Source organism: Coregonus lavaretus (genome assembly GCF_964263955.1).
Source record: "Coregonus lavaretus genome assembly, contig: HAP1_SCAFFOLD_480, whole genome shotgun sequence".
NCBI lineage: Eukaryota > Metazoa > Chordata > Actinopteri > Salmoniformes > Salmonidae > Coregonus > Coregonus lavaretus.
In genome coordinates, this window is record NW_028163195.1 from 45,001 (window position 1) to 71,231 (window position 26,231).

Below are 26,231 nucleotides of genomic sequence, written 5' to 3' on the forward strand. Positions count from 1 at the left end.
TTAACATTGTTGACATTTGGCTGTGTTCCAAGGTATCAAGCCTCGCCCCAAGTTCACTGCGGTCATCCATGTTGTGACTCCCCTGGTCTCCCAGTCCCAGCCAGTCCTCAAGCTACTGGTGGCTGTCGCCAAGTCCCAGTACTGTGTCCAGGTAGGCTATCTAGCTCACAGTATCACATCTCAACACTGTGGCCCGCTAGGCTATCTAGCTCACAGCACCACATCTCAACACTGTGGCCCGCTAGGCTATCTAGCTCACAGCACCACATCTCAACACTGTGGCCCGCTAGGCTATCTAGCTCACAGTACCACATCTCAACACTGTGGCCCGCTAGGCTATCTAGATCACAGTACCACATCTCAACACTGTGGCCCGCTAGGCTATCTAGCTCACAGCACCACATCTCAACACTGTGGCCCGCTAGGCTATCTAGCTCACAGCACCACATCTCAACACTGTGGCCCGCTAGGCTATCTAGCTCACAGCACCACATCTCAACACTGTGGCCAGCTAGGCTATCTAGCTCACAGCACCACATCTCAACACTGTGGCCCGCTAGGCTATCTAGCTCACAGCACCACATCTCAACACTGTGGCCCGCTAGGCTATCTAGCTCACAGCACCACATCTCAACACTGTGGCCCGCTAGGCTATCTAGATCACAGCACCACATCTCAACACTGTGGCCCGCTAGGCTATCTAGCTCACAGCACCACATCTCAACACTGTGGCCCGCTAGGCTATCTAGCTCACAGCACCACATCTCAACACTGTGGCCAGCTGGGCTATCTAGCTCACAGAACCACATCTCAACACTGTGGCCCGCTAGGCTATCTAGCTCACAGCACCACATCTCAACACTGTGGCCCGCTAGGCTATCTAGCTCACAGCACCACATCTCAACACTGTGGCCCGCTAGGCTATCTAGCTCACTGCACCACATCTCAACACTGTGGCCCGCTAGGCTATCTAGCTCACAGCATCACATCTCAACACTGTGGCCCGCTAGGCTATCTAGCTCACAGCACCACATCTCAACACTGTGGCCAGCTAGGCTATCTAGCTCACAGCACCACATCTCAACACTGTGGCCCGCTAGGCTATCTAGATCACAGCACCACATCTCAACACTGTGGCCAGCTAGGCTATCTAGCTCACAGCACCACATCTCAACACTGTGGCCAGCTAGGCTATCTATCTCACAGCACCACATCTCAACACTGTGGCCAGCTAGGCTATCTAGCTCACAGCACCACATCTCAACACTGTGGCCCGCTAGGCTATCTAGATCACAGCACCACATCTCAACACTGTGGCCCGCTAGGCTATCTAGCTCACAGTGCCACATCTCAACACTGTGGCCCGCTAGGCTATCTAGCTCACAGTGCCACATCTCAACACTGTGGCCCGCTAGGCTATCTAGCTCACAGCACCACATCTCAACACTGTGGCCCGCTAGGCTATCTAGATCACAGCACCACATCTCAACACTGTGGCCCGCTAGGCTATCTAGCTCACAGCACCACATCTCAACACTGTGGCCCGCTAGGCTATCTAGCTCACAGCACCACATCTCAACAATGTGGCCCGCTAGGCTATCTAGCTCACTGCACCACATCTCAACACTGTGGCCCGCTAGGCTATCTAGCTCACAGCACCACATCTCAACACTGTGGCCCGCTAGGCTATCTAGCTCACAGCACCACATCTCAACACTGTGGCCCGCTAGGCTATCTAGCTCACAGCACCACATCTCAACACTGTGGCCAGCTAGGCTATCTAGCTCACAGCACCACATCTCAACACTGTGGCCCGCTAGGCTATCTAGCTCACAGCACCACATCTCAACACTGTGGCCCGCTAGGCTATCTAGATCACAGCACCACATCTCAACACTGTGGCCCGCTAGGCTATCTAGCTCACAGCACCACATCTCAACACTGTGGCCCGCTAGGCTATCTAGCTCACAGCACCACATCTCAACACTGTGGCCCGCTAGGCTATCTAGCTCACAGCACCACATCTCAACACTGTGGCCCGCTAGGCTATCTAGATCACAGCACCACAATGCCAGTACTGTGTGCGCGCCCAGTTCACTCCTAGCACCGCATGCCCGTATGTGGTTAGCATGAGTCATAGAATCAACCCAGAAATAGAACTCCTTCTGCAGTAAGAACCTTGTAGAATGTAGATGTTTTTGCTCCTGGTGGCGGTCGCCAAGTCTCAGTACTTTGCCTAGGTAACAGCTAGCACCGTGCTGTATGAGGTTGGCATGAGTCATAGAATCAACCCAAAAATATAATTTTGAGTTAGATATATACTTATATATCTCTACGTTGCACATTTCATGTTGTCACAATATAGATTTCTTTATCAATGTTACATGAATGTGTGCTTTTATATCAGGTAATCATAATTCATATAGTAGCTTTTGGTTGTGATATAAGCTATCCAAAGGAAGACATCATTTCATGTTTTAAATGTACGTCATATTTTTCCAGGTGATAATCCTATGGAACTGTGACAAGCCCCCCCCGGCCAAACACCGCTGGCCTGCCACCTCTGTACCTGTCCTGGTCATAGAAGGGGAGAGCAAGGTGAGTTCTCTGTACCTGTCCTGGTCAGAGAGGGGGAGAGCCAGGTGAGTCCTCTGTACCTGTCCTGGTCATAGAGGGGGAGAGCCAGGTGAGTCCTCTGTACCTGTCCTGGTCATAGAGGGGGAGAGCCAGGTGAGTCCTCTGTACCTGTCCTGGTCATAGAGGGGGAGAGCCAGGTGAGTCCTCTGTACCTGTCCTGGTCATAGAGGGGGAGAGCCAGGTGAGTCCTCTGTACCTGTCCTGGTCATAGAGGGGGAGAGCCAGGTGAGTCCTCTGTACCTGTCCTGGTCATAGAGGGGGAGAGCCAGGTGAGTCCTCTGTACCTGTCCTGGTCATAGAGGGGGAGAGCCAGGTGAGTCCTCTGTACCTGTCCTGGTCATAGAGGGGGAGAGCAAGGTGAGTCCTCTGTACCTGTCCTGGTCATAGAGGGGGAGAGCCAGGTGAGTCCTCTGTACCTGTCCTGGTCATAGAGGGGGAGAGCCAGGTGAGTCCTCTGTACCTGTCCTGGTCATAGAGGGGGAGAGCAAGGTGAGTCCTCTGTACCTGTCCTGGTCATAGAGGGGGAGAGCCAGGTGAGTCCTCTGTACCTGTCCTGGTCATAGAGGGGGAGAGCCAGGTGAGTCCTCTGTACCTGTCCTGGTCATAGAGGGGGAGAGCCAGGTGAGTCCTCTGTACCTGTCCTGGTCATAGAGGGGGAGAGCCAGGTGAGTTCTCTGTACCTGTCCTGGTCATAGAGGGGGAGAGCCAGGTGAGTCCTCTGTACCTGTCCTGGTCATGGAGGGGGAGAGCCAGGTGAGTCCTCTGTACCTGTCCTGGTCATAGAGGGGGAGAGCCAGGTGAGTCCTCTGTACCTGTCCTGGTCATAGAGGGGGAGAGCCAGGTGAGTCCTCTGTACCTGTCCTGGTCATAGAGGGGGAGAGCCAGGTGAGTTCTCTGTACCTGTCCTGGTCATAGAGGGGGAGAGCCAGGTGAGTCCTCTGTACCTGTCCTGGTCATAGAGGGGGAGAGCCAGGTGAGTTCTCTGTACCTGTCCTGGTCATAGAGGGGGAGAGCCAGGTGAGTCCTCTGTACCTGTCCTGGTCATAGACGGGGAGAGCCAGGTGAGTCCTCTGTACCTGTCCTGGTCATAGAGGGGGAGAGCCAGGTGAGTCCTCTGTACCTGTCCTGGTCATAGAGTGGGAGAGCCAGGTGAGTCCTCTGTACGTGTCCTGGTCATAGAGGGGGAGAGCCAGGTGAGTCCTCTGTACCTGTCCTGGTCATAGAGGGGGAGAGCCAGGTGAGTCCTCTGTACCTGTCCTGGTCATAGAGGGGGAGAGCCAGGTGAGTCCTCTGTACCTGTCCTGGTCATAGAGGGGGAGAGCCAGGTGAGTTCTCTGTACCTGTCCTGGTCATAGAGGGGGAGAGCCAGGTGAGTCCTCTGTACCTGTCCTGGTCATAGAGGGGGAGAGCCAGGTGAGTCCTCTGTACCTGTCCTGGTCATAGAGGGGGAGAGCCAGGTGAGTCCTCTGTACCTGTCCTGGTCATAGAGGGGGAGAGCCAGGTGAGTCCTCTGTACCTGTCCTGGTCATAGAGGGGGAGAGCCAGGTGAGTTCTCTGTACCTGTCCTGGTCATAGAGGGGGAGAGCCAGGTGAGTCCTCTGTACCTGTCCTGGTCATAGAGGGGGAGAGCCAGGTGAGTCCTCTGTACCTGTCCTGGTCATAGAGGGGGAGAGCCAGGTGAGTCCTCTGTACCTGTCCTGGTCATAGAGTGGGAGAGCCAGGTGAGTCCTCTGTACCTGTCCTGGTCATAGAGGGGGAGAGCCAGGTGAGTCCTCTGTACCTGTCCTGGTCATAGAGGGGGAGAGCAGGGTGAGTTCTCTGTACCTGTCCTGTTCATAGACGGGGAGAGCCAGGTGAGTTCTCTGTACCTGTCCTGTTCATAGACGGGGAGAGCCAGGTGAGTCCTCTGTACCTGTCCTGGTCATAGAGGGGGAGAGCAAGGTGAGTCCTCTTCTCCTATAGCTTCACATACATCAATATGCTTTATGGATACAGAGACAAGTCTAAATATAGCCCTAGTAAGCACATTCTAATGATATCTAGTCATTTATATTGATTGTTCTAAGATATCTAGACATTTGAATTGATTGTTCTAGGATATCTAGTTATTTGTATTGATTGTTCTAAGATATCTAGTCATTTGTATTGATTGTTCTAAGATATCTAGTGATTTATATTGATTGTTCTAAGATATCTAGTCATTTGAATTGATTGTTCTAGGATATCTAGTCATTTGTATTGATTGTTCTAAGATATCTAGTCATTTATATTGATTGTTCTAAGATATCTAGTCATTTGAATTGATTGTTCTAGGATATCTAGTCATTTGTATTGATTGTTCTAAGATATCTAGTCATTTGTATTGATTGTTCTAAGATATCTAGGCATTTGTATTGATTGTTCTAAGATATCTAGTCATTTGAATTGATTGTTCTAGGATATCTAGTCATTTGTATTGATTGTTCTAAGATATCTAGTCATTTGTATTGATTGTTCTAAGATATCTAGTGATTTATATTGATTGTTCTAAGATATCTAGTCATTTGAATTGATTGTTCTAGGATATCTAGTCATTTGTATTGATTGTTCTAAGATATCTAGTCATTTGTATTGATTGTTCTAAGATATCTAGTGATTTATATTGATTGTTCTAAGATATCTAGTCATTTGAATTGATTGTTCTAGGATATCTAGTCATTTGTATTGATTGTTCTAAGATATCTAGTCATTTGTATTGATTGTTGCAGTGACGAGCCCTACTGTTTGTTGCTGTGTCTTCAGGTGATGAGCAGTCGTTTCCTGCCCTATGACGCCATACCAACAGACGCCGTTCTGAGTCTGGACGAGGATACCGTTCTCTCTACTACTGAGGTGAGTTACTGCCAGTAGTTTATTACTACCGTATGTAAACTAAAGGGGTACCACAAGGTTCTATTTTAGGCCCAGATCTGTTCACCATTTCTATAAATGACATGGGCAAAGCTATGAAAAAAAACGGTCAACTTCATCTGTATGCTGTGGCACTGTCACAACAGGTGACCTGAAGCTGAACGGGAGGATTGCGTGTTATACTGGAGTTGCGTTACGAGCTTTAGGTGCTCAGTGTTGCCACTCTCTCCCTTTTTTGCAGGTGGACTTTGCTTTCACAGTGTGGCAGAGTTTCCCAGAGAGGATTGTGGGATACCCGGCCAGGAGTCATTTCTGGGACAGCAACAAGGAGAGGTGGGGTTACACCTCCAAGTGGACCAACGACTACTCTATGGTCCTGACAGGAGCTGCTATATACCACAGGTGAGAAGGCGGGCACGACGCTACAGACCAAACCTTCTCCTGGAGACCTACTAGATGTCCGGGCTTTTGCTCCAGCCCTTAGCCAGTGATTAATAGAATCAGTTGTGTTAGATTAGGGGCTGAAACAAAACCGGGCAGGAGGGTAGTTAGCTCTCCAGGAGTAGGGTCGGCTACCGTTGAGCCGCAACTTTGACTGTTTCATATCAAAACAGCTATAGGGGAGCTGACTGAAGTCTAACTCCAACTAATGTTACCTGTCCTCCAGATATTACCACTACCTGAACACCAGCTACCTGCCGGCCAGTCTGTCTAATCCTAACTCCAAATGATGTTACCTGTCTTTACCTGTAGATGTTACCACTACCTGTCTTTACCTGTAGATGTTACCACTACCTGTAGATATTACCACTACCTGTAGATATTACCACTACCTGTCTTTACCTGTAGATATTACCACTACCTGTAGATATTACCACTACCTGTAGATATTACCACTACCTGTAGATATTACCACTACCTGTAGATATTACCACTACCTGTCTTTACCTGGAGATATTATCACTACCTGTAGATATTACCACTACCTGTAGATATTACCACTACCTGTAGATATTACCACTACCTGTAGATATTACCACTACCTGTCTTTACCTGGAGATATTATCACTACCTGTAGATATTACCACTACCTGTCTTTACCTGTAGATATTACCACTACCTGTAGATATTACCACTACCTGTAGATATTACCACTACCTGGAGATATTACCACTACCTGTAGATATTACCACTACCTGTAGATATTACCACTACCTGTAGATATTACCACTACCTGGAGATATTACCACTACCTGTAGATATTACCACTACCTGTAGATATTACCACTACCTGTAGATATTACCACTACCTGTAGATATTACCACTACCTGTAGATATTACCACTACCTGTCTTTACCTGTAGATATTACCACTACCTGTAGATATTACCACTACCTGTAGATATTACCACTACCTGTAGATATTACCACTACCTGTAGATATTACCACTACCTGTAGATATTACCACTACCTGTCTTTACCTGGAGATATTACCACTACCTGTAGATATTACCACTACCTGGAGATATTACCACTACCTGTAGATATTACCACTACCTGGAGATATTACCACTACATGGAGATATTACCACTACCTGTAGATATTACAACTACCTGTCTTTACCTGGAGATATTACCACTACCTGGAGATATTACCACTACCTGTCTTTACCTGTAGATATTACCACTACCTGGAGATATTACCACTACCTGGAGATATTACCACTACCTGGAGATATTACCACTACCTGTAGATATTACCACTACCTGTAGATATTACCACTACCTGTCTTTACCTGGAGATATTATCACTACCTGTAGATATTACCACTACCTGTCTTTACCTGTAGATATTACCACTACCTGTAGATATTACCACTACCTGTAGATATTACCACTACCTGTAGATATTACCACTACCTGTCTTTACCTGGAGATATTACCACTACCTGTAGATATTACCACTACCTGTCTTTACCTGGAGATATTACCACTACCTGTAGATATTACCACTACCTGGAGATATTACCACTACCTGGAGATATTACCACTACCTGGAGATATTACCACTACCTGGAGATATTACCACTACCTGGAGATATTACCACTACCTGTCTTTACCTGTAGATATTACCACTACCTGTATATATTACCACTACCTGGAGATATTACCACTACCTGTAGATATTACCACTACCTGGAGATATTACCACTACCTGGAGATATTACCACTACCTGTAGATATTACCACTACCTGTAGATATTACCACTACCTGTCTTTACCTGGAGATATTATCACTACCTGTAGATATTACCACTACCTGTCTTTACCTGTAGATATTACCACTACCTGTAGATATTACCACTACCTGTAGATATTACCACTACCTGTAGATATTACCACTACCTGGAGATATTACCACTACCTGTAGATATTACCACTACCTGTAGATATTACCACTACCTGGAGATATTACCACTACCTGTCTTTACCTGTAGATATTACCACTACCTGTAGATATTACCACTACCTGGAGATATTACCACTACCTGTAGATATTACCACTACCTGTAGATATTACCACTACCTGGAGATATTACCACTACCTGTCTTTACCTGTAGATATTACCACTACCTGTAGATATTACCACTACCTGGAGATATTACCACTACCTGTACAGTGAGGGAAAAAAGTATTTGATCCCCTGCTGATTTTGTAAGTTTGCCCACTGACAAAGACATGATCAGTCTATAATTTTAATGGTAGGTTTATTTGAACAGTGAGAGACAGAATAACAACAAAAAAATCCAGAAAAACGCATATCAAAAATGTTATAAATTGATTTGCATTTTAATGAGGGAAATAAGTATTTGACCCCCTCTCAATCAGAAAGATTTCTGGCTCCCAGGTGTCTTTTATACAGGTAACGAGCTGATATTAGGAGCACACTCTTAAAGGGAGTGCTCCTAATCTCAGCTTGTTACCTGTATAAAAGACACCTGTCCACAGAAGCAATCAATCAATCAGATTCCAAACTCTCCACCATGGCCAAGACCAAAGAGCTCTCCAAGGATGTCAGGGACAAGATTGTAGACCTACACAAGGCTGGAATGGGCTACAAGACCATCGCCAAGCAGCTTGGTGAGAAGGTGACAACAGTTGGTGCGAATATTCGCAAATGGAAGAAACACAAAAGAACTGTCAATCTCCCTCGGCCTGGGGCTCCATGCAAGATCTCACCTCGTGGAGTTGCAATGATCATGAGAACGGTGAGGAATCAGCCCAGAACTACACGGGAGGATCTTGTCAATGATCTCAAGGCAGCTGGGACCATAATCACCAAGAAAACAATTGGTAACACACTACGCCGTGAAGGACTGAAATCCTGCAGCTCCCGCAATGTCCCCCTGCTCAAGAAAGCACATATACAGGGCTGTCTGAAGTTTGCCTGGGTGAAAGTGTTGTGTTCAGATGAGACCAAAATCGAGCTCTTTGGCATCAACTCAACTCGCCGTGTTTGGAGGAGGAGGAATGCTGCCTATGACCCCAGGAACACCATCCCCAACGTCAAACATGGAGGTGGAAACATTATGCTTTGGGGGTGTTTTTCTGCTAAGGGGACAGGACAACTTCACCGCATCAAAGGGACGATGGACGGGGCCATGTACTGTCAAATCTTGGGTGAGAACCTCCTTCCCTCAGCCAGGGCATTGAAAATGGGTCGTGGATGGGTATTCCAGCATGACAATGACCCAAAACACACGGCCAAGGCAACAAAGGAGTGGCTCAAGAAGAAGCACATTAAGGTCCTGGAGTGGCCTAGCCAGTCTCCAGACCTTAATCTCATAGAAAATCTGTGGAGGGAGCTGAAGGTTCGAGTTGCCAAACGTCAGCCTCGAAACCATAATGACTTGGAGAAGATCTGCAAAGAGGAGTGGGACAAAATCCCTCCTGAGATGTGTGCAAAGCTGGTGGCCAACTACAAGAAACGTCTGACCTCTGTGATTGCCAACAAGGGTTTTGCCACCAAGTACTAAGTCATGTTTTGCAGAGGGGTCAAATACTTATTTCCCTCATTAAAATGCAAATCAATTTATAACATTTTTGACATGCGTTTTTCTGGATTTTTGTTGTTGTTATTCTGTCTCTCACTGTTCAAATAAACCTACCATTAAAATTATAGACTGATCATGTCTTTGTCAGTGGGCAAACGTACAAAATCAGCAGGGGATCAAATACTTTTTTCCCTCACTGTAGATATTACCACTACCTGTCTTTACCTGTAGATATTACCACTACCTGTAGATATTACCACTACCTGGAGATATTACCACTACCTGTAGATATTACCACTACCTGTAGATATTACCACTACCTGTAGATATTACCACTACCTGTCTTTACCTGTAGATATTACCACTACCTGGAGATATTACCACTACCTGTAGATATTACCACTACCTGTAGATATTACCACTACCTGGAGATATTACCACTACCTGTAGATATTACCACTACCTGTAGATATTACCACTACCTGTAGATATTACCACTACCTGTAGATATTACCACTACCTGTAGATATTACCACTACCTGTAGATATTACCACTACCTGTAGATATTACCACTACCTGGAGATATTACCACTACCTGGAGATATTACCACTACCTGGAGATATTACCACTACCTGGAGATATTACCACTACCTGTAGATATTACCACTACCTGTAGATATTACCACTACCTGTAGATATTACCACTACCTGTAGATATTACCACTACCTGTAGATATTACCACTACCTGTAGATATTACCACTACCTGTAGATATTACCACTACCTGGAGATATTACCACTACCTGGAGATATTACCACTACCTGGAGATATTACCACTACCTGTAGATATTACCACTACCTGTAGATATTACCACTACCTGGAGATATTACCACTACCTGTAGATATTACCACTACCTGTAGATATTACCACTACCTGTAGATATTACCACTACCTGTAGATATTACCACTACCTGTAGATATTACCACTACCTGTAGATATTACCACTACCTGTAGATATTACCACTACATGGAGATATTACCACTACCTGTAGATATTACCACTACCTGTCTTTACCTGTAGATATTACCACTACCTGTAGATATTACCACTACCTGTAGATATTACCACTACCTGTAGATATTACCACTACCTGGAGATATTACCACTACCTGTAGATATTACCACTACCTGGAGATATTACCACTACCTGTAGATATTACCACTACCTGTAGATATTACCACTACCTGTAGATATTACCACTACCTGTAGATATTACCACTACCTGTAGATATTACCACTACCTGTAGATATTACCACTACTGTCACGTGGGTCGATGTCGTCCAAGTATGACCAAGGCGCAGCGTGTCCAAGAAACATGACTTTATTTATTCAAAAGTCTGGAACAAAACAACAAAACACGACCGATACGTGAAGTCCTCTGCAACACTGACAGAACTAAGAACAAAAACCCACAACTCCCACAAGAAAACATACAGAATAAATATGGCTCCCAATCAGAGATAACGAGCCGACAGCTGACACTCGTTACCTCCGATTGGGAGTCAATGACCAAACCTAGAATTACAACCAACAGAAAGGCAAACCTAGAAATACAACACCAAAACCCAACAAATCAAAATACACCCTGGCTCAAATACAAAAGTCCCAGAGCCAGAGTGTCACAGTACCCCCCCCTAAAGGTGCGCACTCCGGGCGCACCAGCATACAGTCTAGGGGAGGGTCTGGGTGGGCGTCTGTCCACGGTGGCGGTTCTGGCCCTGGTCGTGGTCCCCACCCCACCTTAGTCACTATCCGCCTCCGTAGCCTCCTCCACATGACCACCCCCCAACTACACCCCACTGGATTAAGGGGCGGCACCGGACTAAAGGGCAGCACCGGACTAAGGGGCAGAACCAGGATAAGGGGCAGCACCAGGCTAAGGGACAGCACCGGACTCAATGGCGGATCCTGGCTGGCTGGCTCTGGCGGGTCCTGGCTGGACGGCTCTGGCGGATCCTGGCTGGACGGCTCATGGCCGGCTGAAGGATCTGGCTGCTCATGGCTGACTGACGGATCTGGCTGCTCATGGCTGGCTGACGGATCTGGCTGCTCATGGCTGGCCGACGGATCTGGCTGCTCGTGGCTGGCCGACGGATCTGGCTGCTCATGGCTGGCTGAAGGATCTGGCTGCTCATGGCTGGCTGACGGATCTGGCTGCTCATGGCTGGCTGACGGATCTGGCTGCTCATGGCTGGCTGACGGATCTGGCTGCTCATGGCTGGCCGACGGATCTGGCTGCTCATGGCTGGCTGACGGATCTGGCTGCTCATGGCTGGCCGACGGATCTGGCTGCTCATGGCTGGCCGAAGACTCTGGCTGATCCTGTCTGGCGGAAGGCTCTGGCTGATCCTGTCTGGCGGAAGACTCTAGCGGCTCCGGTCTGGCGGACGGCTCTGAAGGCTCATGGCAGACGGGCGGCTTAAGCGCCTTTGGGCAGACGGGCAGTTCAGGCCCCGTTGGGCAGACGGCAGACTCTGGCCGTCTGAGGCGCACCGTAGGCCTGGTGCGTGGTGCCGGAACTGGAGGTACCGGGCTGAGGACACGCATCTCAGGGCTAGTGCGGGGAGAAGCAACAGGGTATGCTGGACCCTGGGGACGCACATAAGGGCTAGTGCGGAGAGCCGGAACAGGGCATGCTGGACCCTGGGGACTCACATAAGGCCTAGTGCGGAGAGCCGGAACAGGGCATGCTGGACCCTGGGGACTCACATAACGCCTAGTGCGGAGAGCCGGAACAGGGCATGCTGGACCCTGGGGACTCACATAACGCCTAGTGCGGGGAGAAGGAACAGGGCATGCTGGACCCTGGGGACGCACATAAGGGCTAGTGCGGAGAGCCGGAACAGGGCATGCTGGACCCTGGGGACGCACATAAGGGCTAGTGCGGAGAGCAGCAACAGGACGCCCAGGACTCGGGGAACACACAGGAGGCTTGGTGCGTGGTGTAGGCACTGGTGGTACTGGGCTGGAGCGGGGAGGTGGCGCCGGAAATACCGGACCGTGCAGGCGTACTGGCCCCCTTGAGCACTGAGCCTGCCCAACCTTACCCGGCTTGATGCTCCCCGTCGCCCGACCAGTACGGGGAGGTGGAATAACCCGCACCGGCCTATGTGGGCGAACCGGGAACACCATGCGTAAGGCTGGTGCCATGTACGCCGGCCCGAGAAGACGCACTGGTGGCCTGATGCGTTGGGCCGGCTTCATGACATCCGGCTCAACGCTCAATCTAGCCCGGCCGATACGTGGAGCTGGAATGTGTCGAACCGGGCTATGCCTGCGTACAGGAGACACCATGCGCTCTACTGCGTAACACGGTGTCTGCCCGTACTCTCGCTCTCCACGGTAAGTCCAGGGAGTAGGCGCAGGTCTCCTACCTGACTTCGCCACACTCCCTTTAAGCCCCCCCCCAAGAAATTTTTGGGTAGTACCCACGGGCTTCCAGCCTTGACTCCGTGCTGCCTCCTCATACCGCCTCCTCTCGGCTTTAGCTGCCTCCAGCTCTTCACGAGGGCGGCGATATTCTCCCGGTTGTGCCCAAGGACCCTTTCCATCCAGTATCTCCTCCCAAGTCCATGAATCCTTGATAGGCGTCCATAAATCCTGTTGCCGCTTGACACGCTGCTTGGTCCTTTTATGGTGGGTTTTTCTGTCACGATCGTCTGAGGAAGCGGACCAATACGCAGCGCGTGGAGTGAACATGATGACTTTATTTACATAAAAGCAACCACGAAAACAACAAACAAATGACGATAGTGAAGTCCTACAGTAACTATGACTGAACCTGGAACAAAAACCCACAACTCCCACAAGAAAACATACAGAATAAATATGGCTCCCAATCAGAGATAACGAGCCGACAGCTGACACTCGTTACCTCCGATTGGGAGTCAATGACCAAACCTAGAATTACAACCAACAGAAAGGCAAACCTAGAAATACAACACCAAAACCCAACAAATCAAAATACACCCTGGCTCAAATACAAAAGTCCCAGAGCCAGAGTGTCACAACTACCTGTAGATATTACCACTACCTGTAGATATTACCACTACCTGGAGATATTACCACTACCTGTAGATATTACCACTACCTGTAGATATTACCACTACCTGTAGATATTACCACTACCTGTCTTTACCTGTAGATATTACCACTACCTGTAGATATTACCACTACCTGTAGATATTACCACTACCTGGAGATATTACCACTACCTGGAGATATTACCACTACCTGTACACCAGCTACCTGCCGGCCAGTCTGAAGGGGCTGATGGACCAGCTGTCTAACTGTGAACCCTGACCTTAACCCTACCGGTCAAACCCTAACCCTACCTGTACCTGTCTTTACCTGTAGATATTACCACTACCTGTACACCAGCTACCTGCCGGCCAGTCTGAGGGGCCTGGTGGACCAGCTGTCTAACTGTGAAGACATCCTGATGAACTTCCTGGTGTCAGCCATCACCAAGCTGCCTCCCATCAAGGTCACCCAGAAGAAACAGTACAAGGAGACCATGATGGTGCAGGTGAGGGCTTTCTGGTCTTTCTTTTAGGCCTGCTTAGGAACAACTGGAGATATTACTATACAACACAGGAAATGATACATTCACAAGGAGTTTACACACACGTCCAACAAACGTTTCAGATGCAGGGTACAATCCAATGTAACGTGAAAGGAATCACAATTACCTGCACATTGAGGTTGAGCCTTCTCAGGAACAACTCTGGCTTTGAGTCGTCGTCCTGGCGGGTGTACCATATCTGTAGGGGAAAGGTTGATAAAGGTTGTTCTTGATTTATTTCCCATTTCACAGTTAATGCACAGGAAGTGCCATGGCTCTTTCATGTTATCCTTATTTCCTTAATGTTCCTGATGACTTCAACAGACGCCACAGCTCCAACCTCCATTGTTATAGAAGTTTCTTATTGTTGCGGAAATATATTGGGTTTCTTTTCCTTCACAATGAAATTTGTGAAAAATAAACAAACCAATAACCACAGTAAAACCATCAACTTTAACTGGTAACATTATGAATGCATCATTACTAATGTCTCGGTCTCTCTCTCCCTGCAGACCTCCAGAGCGTCTGGGTGGGCCGACCCAGACCACTTTGCCCAGCGGCAGAGCTGCATGAATAAGTTTGCCAGCTGGTTTGGCAGCATGCCCCTGGTGCACTCTAATATGCGACTGGACCCGGTGCTGTTTAAAGACCAGGTGTCCATACTGAGAAAGAAATACAAGGACATAGAAAGACTATAACAACCCGATCCCCTCTGTCTCCATGGTGGAGTGGAGAGAGACAGAGAGAGACTAGAACAGCCTGATCCCCTCTGTCTCCATGGTGGAGTGGAGAGAGACAGAGAGACTAGAACAGCCTGATCCCCTCTGTCTCCATGGTGGAGTGGAGAGAGACAGAGAGAGACTAGAACAGCCTGATCCCCTCTGTCTCCATGGTGGAGTGGAGAGAGACAGAGAGAGACTAGAACAGCCTGATCTCCTCTGTCTCCATGGTGGAGTGTAGAGAGACAGAGAGACTAGAACAGCCTGATCTCCTCTGTCTCCATGGTGGAGTGTAGAGAGACAGAGAGAGACTATAACAACCCGATCTCCTCTGTCTCCATGGTGGAGTGTAGAGAGACAGAGAGAGACTATAACAACCCGATCCCCTCTGTCTCCATGGTGGAGTGGAGAGAGACAGAGAGAGACTAGAACAGCCTGATCCCCTCTGTCTCCATGGTGGAGTGGAGAGAGACAGAGAGACTAGAACAGCCTGATCCCCTCTGTCTCCATGGTGGAGTGGAGAGAGACAGAGAGAGACTAGAACAGCCTGATCCCCTCTGTCTCCATGGTGGAGTGGAGAGAGACAGAGAGACTAGAACAGCCTGATCCCCTCTGTCTCCATGGTGGAGTGGAGAGAGACAGAGAGAGACTAGAACAGCCTGATCCCCTCTGTCTCCATGGTGGAGTGGAGAGAGACAGAGAGAGACTAGAACAGCCTGATCCCCTCTGTCTCCATGGTGGAGTGGAGAGAGACAGAGAGACAGAGAGACTAGAACAGCCTGATCCCCTCTGTCTCCATGGTGGAGTGGAGAGAGACAGAGAGACTAGAACAGCCTGATCCCGTCTGTCTCCATGGTGGAGTGGAGAGAGACAGAGAGAGACTAGAACAGCCTGATCCCCTCTGTCTCCATGGTGGAGTGGAGAGAGACAGAGAGAGACTAGAACAGCCTGATCCCCTCTGTCTCCATGGTGGAGTGTAGAGAGACAGAGAGACTAGAACAGCCTGATCCCCTCTGTCTCCATGGTGGAGTGGAGAGAGACAGAGAGACTAGAACAGCCTGATCCCCTCTGTCTCCATGGTGGAGTGGAGAGAGACAGAGAGAGACTAGAACAGCCTGATCCCCTCTGTCTCCATGGTGGAGTGGAGAGAGACAGAGAGACAGAGAGACTAGAACAGCCTGATCCCCTCTGTCTCCATGGTGGAGTGGAGAGAGACAGAGAGAGACTAGAACAGCCTGATCCCCTCCGTCTCCATGGTGGAGTGGAGAGAGACAGAGAGAGACTAGAACAGCCTGATCTCCTCTGTCTCCATGGTGGAGTGGAGAGAGACAGAGAGACTAGAACAGCCTGATCCCCTCTGTCTCCATGGTGGAGTGGAGAGAGACAGAGAGACTAGAACAGCCTGATCCCCTCTGTCTCCATGGTGGAGTGTAGAGAGACAGAGAGAGACTAGAACAGCCTGATCCCCTCTGTCTCCATGGTGGAGTGGAGAGAGACAGAGAGACTAGAACAGCCTGATCCCCTCTGTCTCCATGGTGGAGTGGAGAGAGACAGAGAGAGACTAGAACAGCCTGATCCCCTCTGTCTCCATGGTGGAGTGGAGAGAGACAGAGAGAGACTAGAACAGCCTGATCCCCTGCTGTCTCCATGGTGGAGTGGAGAGAGACAGAGAGACTAGAACAGCCTGATCTCCTCTGTCTCCATGGTGGAGTGGAGAGAGACAGAGAGACAGAGAGAGACTAGAACAGCCTGATCTCCTCTGTCTCCATGGTGGAGTGGAGAGAGACAGAGAGACTAGAACAGCCTGATCCCCTCTGTCTCCATGGTGGAGTGGAGAGAGACAGAGAGACTAGAACAGCCTGATCCCCTCTGTCTCCATGGTGGAGTGGAGAGAGACAGAGAGACTAGAACAGCCTGATCCCCTCTGTCTCCATGGTGGAGTGGAGAGAGACAGAGAGACTAGAACAGCCTGATCCCCTCTGTCTCCATGGTGGAGTGGAGAGAGACAGAGAGAGACTAGAACAGCCTGATCCCCTCTGTCTCCATGGTGGAGTGGAGAGAGACAGAGAGACTAGAACAGCCTGATCCCCTCTGTCTCCATGGTGGAGTGGAGAGAGACAGAGAGAGACTAGAACAGCCTGATCCCCTCTGTCTCCATGGTGGAGTGGAGAGAGACAGAGAGAGACTAGAACAGCCTGATCCCCTCTGTCTCCATGGTGGAGTGTAGAGAGACAGAGAGAGACTAGAACAGCCTGATCCCCTCTGTCTCCATGGTGGAGTGGAGAGAGACAGAGAGACTAGAACAGCCTGATCCCCTCTGTCTCCATGGTGGAGTGTAGAGAGACAGAGAGACTAGAACAGCCTGATCCCCTCTGTCTCCATGGTGGAGTGGAGAGAGACAGAGAGACTAGAACAGCCTGATCCCCTCTGTCTCCATGGTGGAGTGTAGAGAGACAGAGAGACTGAGACTAGAACAGCCTGATCCCCTCTGTCTCCATGGTGGAGTGGAGAGAGACAGAGAGAGACTAGAACAGCCTGATCCCCTCTGTCTCCATGGTGGAGTGTAGAGAGACAGAGAGACTAGAACAGCCTGATCCCCTCTGTCTCCATGGTGGAGTGTAGAGAGACAGAGAGACTAGAACAGCCTGATCCCCTCTGTCTCCATGGTGGAGTGGAGAGAGACAGAGAGAGACTAGAACAGCCTGATCCCCTCTGTCTCCATGGTGGAGTGGAGAGAGACAGAGAGAGACTAGAACAGCCTGATCCCCTCTGTCTCCATGGTGGAGTGTAGAGAGACAGAGAGAGACTAGAACAGCCTGATCCCCTCTGTCTCCATGGTGGAGTGGAGAGAGACAGAGAGAGACTAGAACAGCCTGATCCCCTCTGTCTCCATGGTGGAGTGGAGAGAGACAGAGAGAGACTAGAACAGCCTGATCCCCTCTGTCTCCATGGTGGAGTGGAGAGAGACAGAGAGAGACTAGAACAGCCTGATCCCCTCTGTCTCCATGGTGGAGTGGAGAGAGACAGAGAGACTAGAACAGCCTGATCCCCTCTGTCTCCATGGTGGAGTGGAGAGAGACAGAGAGACTAGAACAGCCTGATCCCCTCTGTCTCCATGGTGGAGTGGAGAGAGACAGAGACAGAGAGAGACTAGAACAGCCTGATCCCCTCTGTCTCCATGGTGGAGTGGAGAGAGACAGAGAGAGACTAGAACAGCCTGATCCCCTCTGTCTCCATGGTGGAGTGGAGAGAGACAGAGAGAGACTAGAACAGCCTGATCCCCTCTGTCTCCATGGTGGAGTGGAGAGAGACAGAGAGACTAGAACAGCCTGATCCCCTCTGTCTCCATGGTGGAGTGGAGAGAGACAGAGAGACAGAGAGACTAGAACAGCCTGATCCCCTCCGTCTCCATGGTGGAGTGGAGAGAGAGAGAGAGACAGAGAGACTAGAACAGCCTGATCCCCTCTGTCTCCATGGTGGAGTGGAGAGAGACAGAGAGAGACTAGAACAGCCTGATCCCCTCTGTCTCCATGGTGGAGTGGAGAGAGACAGAGAGAGACTAGAACAGCCTGATCCCCTCTGTCTCCATGGTGGAGTGGAGAGAGACAGAGAGACTAGAACAGCCTGATCCCCTCTGTCTCTATGGTGGAGTGGAGAGAGACAGAGAGACTAGAACAGCCTGATCCCCTCTGTCTCCATGGTGGAGTGGAGAGAGACAGAGAGAGACTAGAACAGGCTGATCCCCTCTGTCTCCATGGTGGAGTGGAGAGAGACAGAGAGACAGAGAGACTAGAACAGCCTGATCCCCTCTGTCTCCATGGTGGAGTGGAGAGAGACAGAGAGAGACTAGAACAGCCTGATCCCCTCTGTCTCCATGGTGGAGTGGAGAGAGACAGAGAGAGACTAGAACAGCCTGATCCCCTCTGTCTCCATGGTGGAGTGGAGAGAGACAGAGAGAGACTAGAACAGCCTGATCCCCTCTGTCTCCATGGTGGAGTGGAGAGAGACAGAGAGACTAGAACAGCCTGATCTCCTCTGTCTCCATGGTGGAGTGGAGAGAGACAGAGAGAGACTAGAACAGCCTGATCTCCTCTGTCTCCATGGTGGAGTGGAGAGAGACAGAGAGAGACTAGAACAGCCCGATCCCCTCTGTCTCTATGGTGGAGTGGAGAGAGACAGAGAGACAGAGAGACTAGAACAGCCTGATCCCCTCTGTCTCCATGGTGGAGTGGAGAGAGACAGAGAGACTAGAACAGCCTGATCCCCTCCGTCTCCATGGTGGAGTGGAGAGAGACAGAGAGAGACTAGAACAGCCTGATCCCCTCCGTCTCCATGGTGGAGTGGAGAGAGACAGAGAGAGACTAGAACAGCCTGATCCCCTGCTGCCTCCTGGAAGGACAGGAGTGTAGAGAAATGGGAGACACACAGGGACCCTCCCAGAGAGAAGAGAGGAACAGGGGAAGAGAAGAGAGGAGAAGAGGGGAGGACCGGGCGCTGTGGAGCCAGGACGCCACGATTGCGTCTTCCACTCTAACCCTCCGTCCTTGTCCGCTGTTGCTGGTGCTAACAGTGGTAACCGTGACAACCCAGGCTGTATTTGGTAGGAGCTGTACACAGACAGAAAACGAGTTTATGCACAACTGACAACGTGGACGTCTGGGGAACTTTGTTCTAGAACTTTCTAGAATGTTCTAATGACTATGGACAGAGGAGGTCCATGGCTGACGACGTCTCCTCAGGGTCAATACGGCGCCATTCTAGTCAAGGGAATCCATGCTGCAGTCCTATCTACGGTCTACTTGGTAGACTGTCTCTACAGACTGTGTTCAGTCTACTAGTGGGAAACCTCTCCCACCCACCTCCAACCTGCTAAACTCTACAATGAAACCGAGGGAGGAGTGCTTCTTTAGTTATAGACGCTAACCCCTATTCTGTTCGGTTCTAAACACTATGCACAGGTTCAAGAGAGAATTGCTGCCAGAATCTGAAAGTACTATTTAGCTCTGTTTCAGTTAGCTTGTAAAGTGGCCAGCAGCACTAGTCTCTCTACTGTGTTCAGCCTTGGCTGGGGTCTGTGTTTTCCTGCCTTGGCTGGGGTCTGTGTTTTCCTGGCTGGGGTCTGTGTTTACCTGCCTTGGCTGGGGTCTGTGTATTCCTGCCTTGGCTGGGGTCTGTGTTTTCCTGCTGTAAGAAGCTAGGGATACACAACTCAACCACAGAACTGAGATTTCACCGTGCCTCCAGTTATGACTAATGTAGTTGTGGTTGTTGTGATCTGGGAGTCTGAGTGTGAATGGAAACTCACCTTGATCACGCTGCTTCTCTTTGATGATTTTGAGCTTTTTAACTTGATTTGCCATTTTCTTTTAGGGGGCTATATTTTCCGATGTTGTAAAGAAGTTCTGACTGAAGTACAATGAACCTTGCCCTTTGACCTCATCATCCTTATCCCTTATAGCATATTGAAAGGTTGACAGTTGACATAGCATATTGATCCATCTGCATTGAAAGGTTGACAGTTGACATAGCATATTGATCCATCTGCATTGAAAGGTTGACAGTTGACATAGCATATTGATCCATCTGCTTTGAAAGGTTGACAGTTGACATAGCATATTGATCCATCTGCATTGAAAGGTTGACAGTTGATATAGCATATTGATCCATCTGCTTTGAAAGGTTGACAGTTGACATAGCATATTGATCCATCTGCATTGAAAGGTTGACAGTTGACATAGCATATTTATCCATCTGCATTGAAAGGTTGACAGTTGACATAGCATATTGATCCATCTGCATTGAAAGGTTGACAGTTGACATAGCATATTGATCCATCTGCTTTGAAAGGTTGACAGTTGACATAGCATATTGATCCATCTGCATTGAAAGGTTGACAGTTGACATAGCATATTGATCCATCTGCACTGAAAGGTTGACAGTTGACATAGCATATTGATCCATCTGCACTGAAAGGTTGACAGTTGACATAGCATATTGATCCATCTGCACTGAAAGGTTGACAGTTGACTTTCCCCTATTTAATGCAGTGTTATATCAGAGATGAGTTGAGACATCATGGTGCGGTCACACCATAGTGAAACATCAAGGAATATAAAGGATTATATTTAAGGGGTGAGTATACCAACTGGGAACAAGTTCTTCTATGCCATTTATTCTCTGTTCCACGTTCTTCCCCTCACAAGACCAGGTGAACCACTATATTAATAATATAGCCATCTAGCACATACTTTTATCCGAGGATATACATTTTACTTGTGGGTGGTCCCAGGAATCGAACACACTATCAAGACTAACACCCATATCACCTGTTTTTACCAATAAAGGCACTCTACTTTGTCCATCTTCAGCTCATTAACATGAACATGATCAGATTGATTGATTGAGTTGACACGTTCATAACCTTTAGAGTTAAAGGGGTATTTCGGGATTTTGGCAATGAGACCCTTTATCTACTTCCCCGGAGTCAGATGAACTCGTGGACACCGTTTTTATGTCTCTGTGACCAGTATGAAGGAAGTTAAGAGGTAGTTCCGCGAGCCAATGCTAACTAGCGTTAGCGCAATGACTGGAAGTCTATGGGTATCTGCTAGCATGCTAGCAGGGACATGACTAGTCTTTATTTGAGCAGGTACTTGAATGTCTGATCTGAGGGAGAGCTGTACAGTATATCTACACTACCATTCAAAAGTTTGGGGTCACTTAGAAATTTCCTTGTTTTCGAAAGAAAAGCAATTTTTGGGTCCATTAAAATAACATCAAATTGATCAGAAATACAGTGTAGACATTGTTAATGTTGTAAATGGCTATTGTAGCTGGAAACTGCTGATTTTTAATGGAACATCTACATAGGCGTACAGAGGCCCATTATCAGCAACCATCAGTCCTGTGTTCCAATGGCACGTTGTGTTTGCTAATCCAAGTTTATCATTTTAAAAGGCTAATTGATCATTAGAAAAAATCACAACTGAGCAAGAGGACAAATACATTAGAGTGTCTAGTTTGAGAAACCGACGCCTCACAGGTCCTCAACTGGCAGCTTCATTCAAAAGATTAAAGATGGGCAAAAGAACACAGACACTGTACAGAGGAAGATTGGAAAAAAGTGTTATGGACAGACGAATCGAAGTTTGAGGTGTTCGGATCACAAAGAAGAACATTTGTGAGACGCAGACCAAATGAAAAGATGATGGAGGAGTGCTTGATGCCATCTGTCAAGCATGGTGGAGGCAATGTGATGGTCTGGGGTGCTTTGGTGGTGGTAAAGCGGGAGATAAAAGGAGTCTTGAAGAAGGAAGGCTATCACTCCATTTTGCAACGCCATGCCATTTCCTGTGGACGGCGCTTGATTGGAGCCAATTCCCTCCTACAACAGGACAATGACCCAAAGCACAGCTCTTAACTATGCAATAACTATTTAGGGAAGAAGCATTCAGCTGGTATTCTGTCTATAATGGAGTGGCCAGCACAGTCACCGGATCTCAACCCTATTGAGCTGTTGTGGGAGCAGCTTGACCGTATGGTACGTAAGAAGTGCCCATCAAGCCAATCCAACTTGTGGGAGGTGCTTCAGGAAGCATGGGGTGAAATCTCTTCAGATTACCTCAACAAATTGACAACTAGAATGCCAAAGGTCTGCAAGGCTGTAATTGCTGCAAATGGAGGATTCTTTGACGAAAGCAAAGTTTGATGGACACAATTATTATTTATGTTAAAAATCATTATTTCTAACCTTGTCAATGACTACATTTCCTATGCATTTTGCTATACAGTAATCCCTCGTTTATCGCGGGGGTTACGTTCCGAAAATGACCCGCGATAAGTGAAATCCGCGAAATAGAAAACTTTTTTTTTTACAATTAGCAACTATTACATGTATACAAATACAGTGACTCACGTGTAGGCCGTTTCGTCGACATTATGGGTTTAGAAGATGTTCGAAATTACAAGATAATTTGGCCAACTTAATGTAAATTTGCCAAGCTGTTTTATGTACGTACACATAACTGCACGAGACGACAAAATGATAGCACAATTCGTAGCATGTTTTGATACAAGAAGCGGGAGTGAGTTTTTAGCGAATCAGAATGCAGAGCACAATGCACCAAAAAAAAAAAAAAAATGCATTATGAAAATCCGCGAAATAGCGAATCCGCGATAAGTGAACCGCGAAGTGGCGAGGGATCACTGTATTTCCTATTCAAACTCATTTCATGTATGTTTTCATGGAAAACAAGGACATTTCTAAGTGACCCCAAGCTTTTGAACGGTAGCGTACAGTTGAAGTCGGAAGTTTACATACACTTTAGCCAAATACATTTAAACTCAGTTTTTCACAATTCCTGACATTTAATCCTAGTAAAAATTCCCTGTCTTAGGTCAGTTAGGATCACCACTTTATTTTAAGAATGTGAAATGTCAGAATAATAGTAGAGAGAATGATTTATTTCAGCTTTTATTTCTTTCATCACATTCCCAGTGGGTCAGAAGTTTACATACACTCAATTAGTATTTGGTAGCATTGCCTTTAAATTGTTTAACTTGGGTCAAACGTTTCGGGTAGCCTTCCACAAGCTTCCCACAATAATTTGGGTGAATTTTGGCCCATTCCTCCTGACAGAGCTGGTGTAACTGAGTCAGGTTTGTAAGCCTCCTTGCTCGCACACGCTTTTTCAGTTCTGCCCACAAATCTTCTATAGGATTGAGGTCAGGGCTTTGTGATGCTTCACGGTTGGGATGGTGTTCTTCGGCTTGCAAGCCTTCCCCTTTTTCCTCCAAACATAACGATGGTCATTATGGCCAAACAGTTCTATTTTTGTTTCATGAGACCAGAGGACATTTCTCCAAAAGGTACGATCTTTGTCCCCATGTGCAGTTGCAAACCGTAGTCTGGCTTTTTTATGGCGGTTTTGGAGCAGTGGCTTCTTCCTGGCTGAGCGGCCTTTCAGGTTATGTCGATATAGGACTCGTTTTACTGTGGATATAGATACTTTTGTACCTGTTTCCTCCAGCATCTTCACAAGGTCCTTTGCTGTTCTGGGATTTATTTGACTTTTCGCACCAAAGTACGTTCATCTCTAGGAGACAGAACGCGTCTCCTTCCTGAGCGGTATGATGGCTGCGTGGTCCCATGGTGTTTATACTTGCGTACTATTGTTTGTACAGATGAATGTGGTACCTTCAGGCGTTTGGAAATTGCTCCCAAGGATGAACCAGACTTGTGGAGGTCTACAATTCTATTTCTGAGGTCTTGGCTGAATTCTTTTGATTTTCCCATGATGTCAAGCAAAGAGGCACTGAGTTTGAAGGTAGGCCTTGAAATACATCCACAGGTACACCTCCAATTGACTCATATTATGTCAATTAGCCTATCAGAAGCTTCTAGAGCCATGACATCATTTTCTGGAATTTTCCAAGCTGTTGAAAGGCACAGTCAACTTAGTGTATGTAAACTTCTGACCCACTGGAATTGTGATACAGTGAATTATAAGTGAAATAATCTGTCTGTAAACAATTGTTGGAAAAATTACTTGAGTCATGCACAAAGTAGATGTCCTAACCGACTTGGCAAAACTATAGTTTGTTAACAAGAAATGTGTGGAGTGGTTGAAAAAACGAGTTTTAATGACTCCAACCTAAATGGATGTAAACATCCGACTTCAAATGTTTATAGATCAATTATTAACATTACATTTCTCTTATTGTGCCAACAGTCCAAAGCTTTAATCTTCCAGGATTTCACATCCCTAGCTTAAATAATGTTCCCTTGTTTTGACTGTAGGTGAGAGCTGTGTGACTGTAGGTGAGAGCTGTGTGACTGTAGGTGAGAGCTGTGTGACTGTAGGTGAGAGCTGTGTGACTGTAGGTGAGAGATGTGTGACTGTAGGTGAGAGATGTGTGACTGTAGGTGAGAGCTGTGTGACTGTAGGTGAGAGCTGTGTGACTGTAGGTGAGAGCTGTGTGACTGTAGGTGAGAGCTGTGTGACTGTAGGTGAGAGCTGTGTGACTGTAGGTGAGAGCTGTGTGACTGTAGGTGAGAGCTGTGTGACTGTAGGTGAGAGCTGTGTGACTGTAGATGAGAGCTGTGTGACTGTAGGTGAGAGCTGTGTGACTGTAGGTGAGAGCTGTGTGACTGTAGGTGAGAGCAGTGTGACTGTAGGTGAGAGCTGTGTGACTGTAGGTGAAATGAATGTGCCTTTTAAAGAAAGCCACTTCAGAATGATTGTATTGTTGCCTTTAACAGAGGAGCAAGTTCCCATTTTAGTTTAGTTGATCTCTGTGTCCAATAACACAGACACGTGCAGTAGCTGCTGTTTAGGTGACCTTATTGTCTAACACTGGACTACGTCTGATCTGTAACAGACATTCCTGCCTTTGTTTAGTAGGAACATTATGGGGCCTCTGTTGGTTCAGTCATAGCCTGGTCCCAGATCTGTTTTGTACCGTCTTGCCAACTCCTGCTATGGTCATTGTAGCGCAGCACAAACTGATCTGGGACCAGGCTAATTCAGACAGACCTCACCTATGTTGGTATTTATCAGACCGATTTTTAATGTTCGCTACTCTCTGCCTGTTCTCTTCCTCTACCCTCGTAATTACAGACATCATTTTATAGAGATGAAGATTCAAATAGAAAAATCACCATTTTGTAAACCGATTTTATAAAAAATTAAAAAATAATGGATACATTTGTTGTTATGTTTCCTTCATGTGTTGTATTGATGTGTTCATGTGAATTGAATCTGTAGGCCTAGTATCTACCCTACTAGCCATTGGAGGCCAACGTTCCACCACCCCCACTGCTCTTAACACACTTAGACAGGCTAATACCACTACACAGATAAATAGCAGTAGTTATAATTCATTAAATAATCCATCTGGACATTTTTACTGCGGCAGGAAAGTTCCTCATTTCCCCTCACATCCTCTTGTAAATCAGGCACTCTGACATTGGCAGAGCATCATTCCCAAGCATACTTTGCATGTTAGGTGGAACGGTGGGGCGTCACTGGGCGAGCCAGACTAAGTTATACCGCTGCTTGTCTCCTGTGTGTGTGTGTGTGTGTGTGTGTGTGTGTGTGTGTGTGTGTGTGTGTGTGTGTGTGTGTGTGTGTGTGTGTGTGTGTGTGTGTGTGTGTGTGTGTGTGTGTGTGTGTGTGCTGAGCCCCGTGCCAAACAGCAGCTGTGTACGTCAGTCTGGGAGCGAGGCAGCGATCGGTTTAGACATAAATAACAGCATCCATCTATCTATCCACGCTGATCCCATAGTGGTACCAC

The 26,231-nt window shown here is 47.7% G+C and overlaps 1 protein-coding gene across 1 annotated transcript in view; it reads left to right on the forward strand.

Annotated features, from left to right (window-relative positions):
* LOC311118393 (exostosin-1a-like) overlaps window positions 1-15,239 on the forward strand; it is a 35,106-nt gene extending 19,867 nt beyond the window's left edge. The window contains exons 5-10 of the mRNA XM_084193194.1: window positions 33-151; window positions 2,503-2,598; window positions 5,419-5,508; window positions 5,768-5,928; window positions 14,010-14,181; window positions 14,730-15,239. Coding sequence (XP_084049320.1) covers window positions 33-151; window positions 2,503-2,598; window positions 5,419-5,508; window positions 5,768-5,928; window positions 14,010-14,181; window positions 14,730-14,915 — 824 coding nt within the window. The 3' untranslated portion in view covers window positions 14,916-15,239. The remainder of the gene's footprint in view (window positions 1-32; window positions 152-2,502; window positions 2,599-5,418; window positions 5,509-5,767; window positions 5,929-14,009; window positions 14,182-14,729) is intronic.
* Window positions 15,240-26,231: the final 10,992 nt, after the last annotated feature.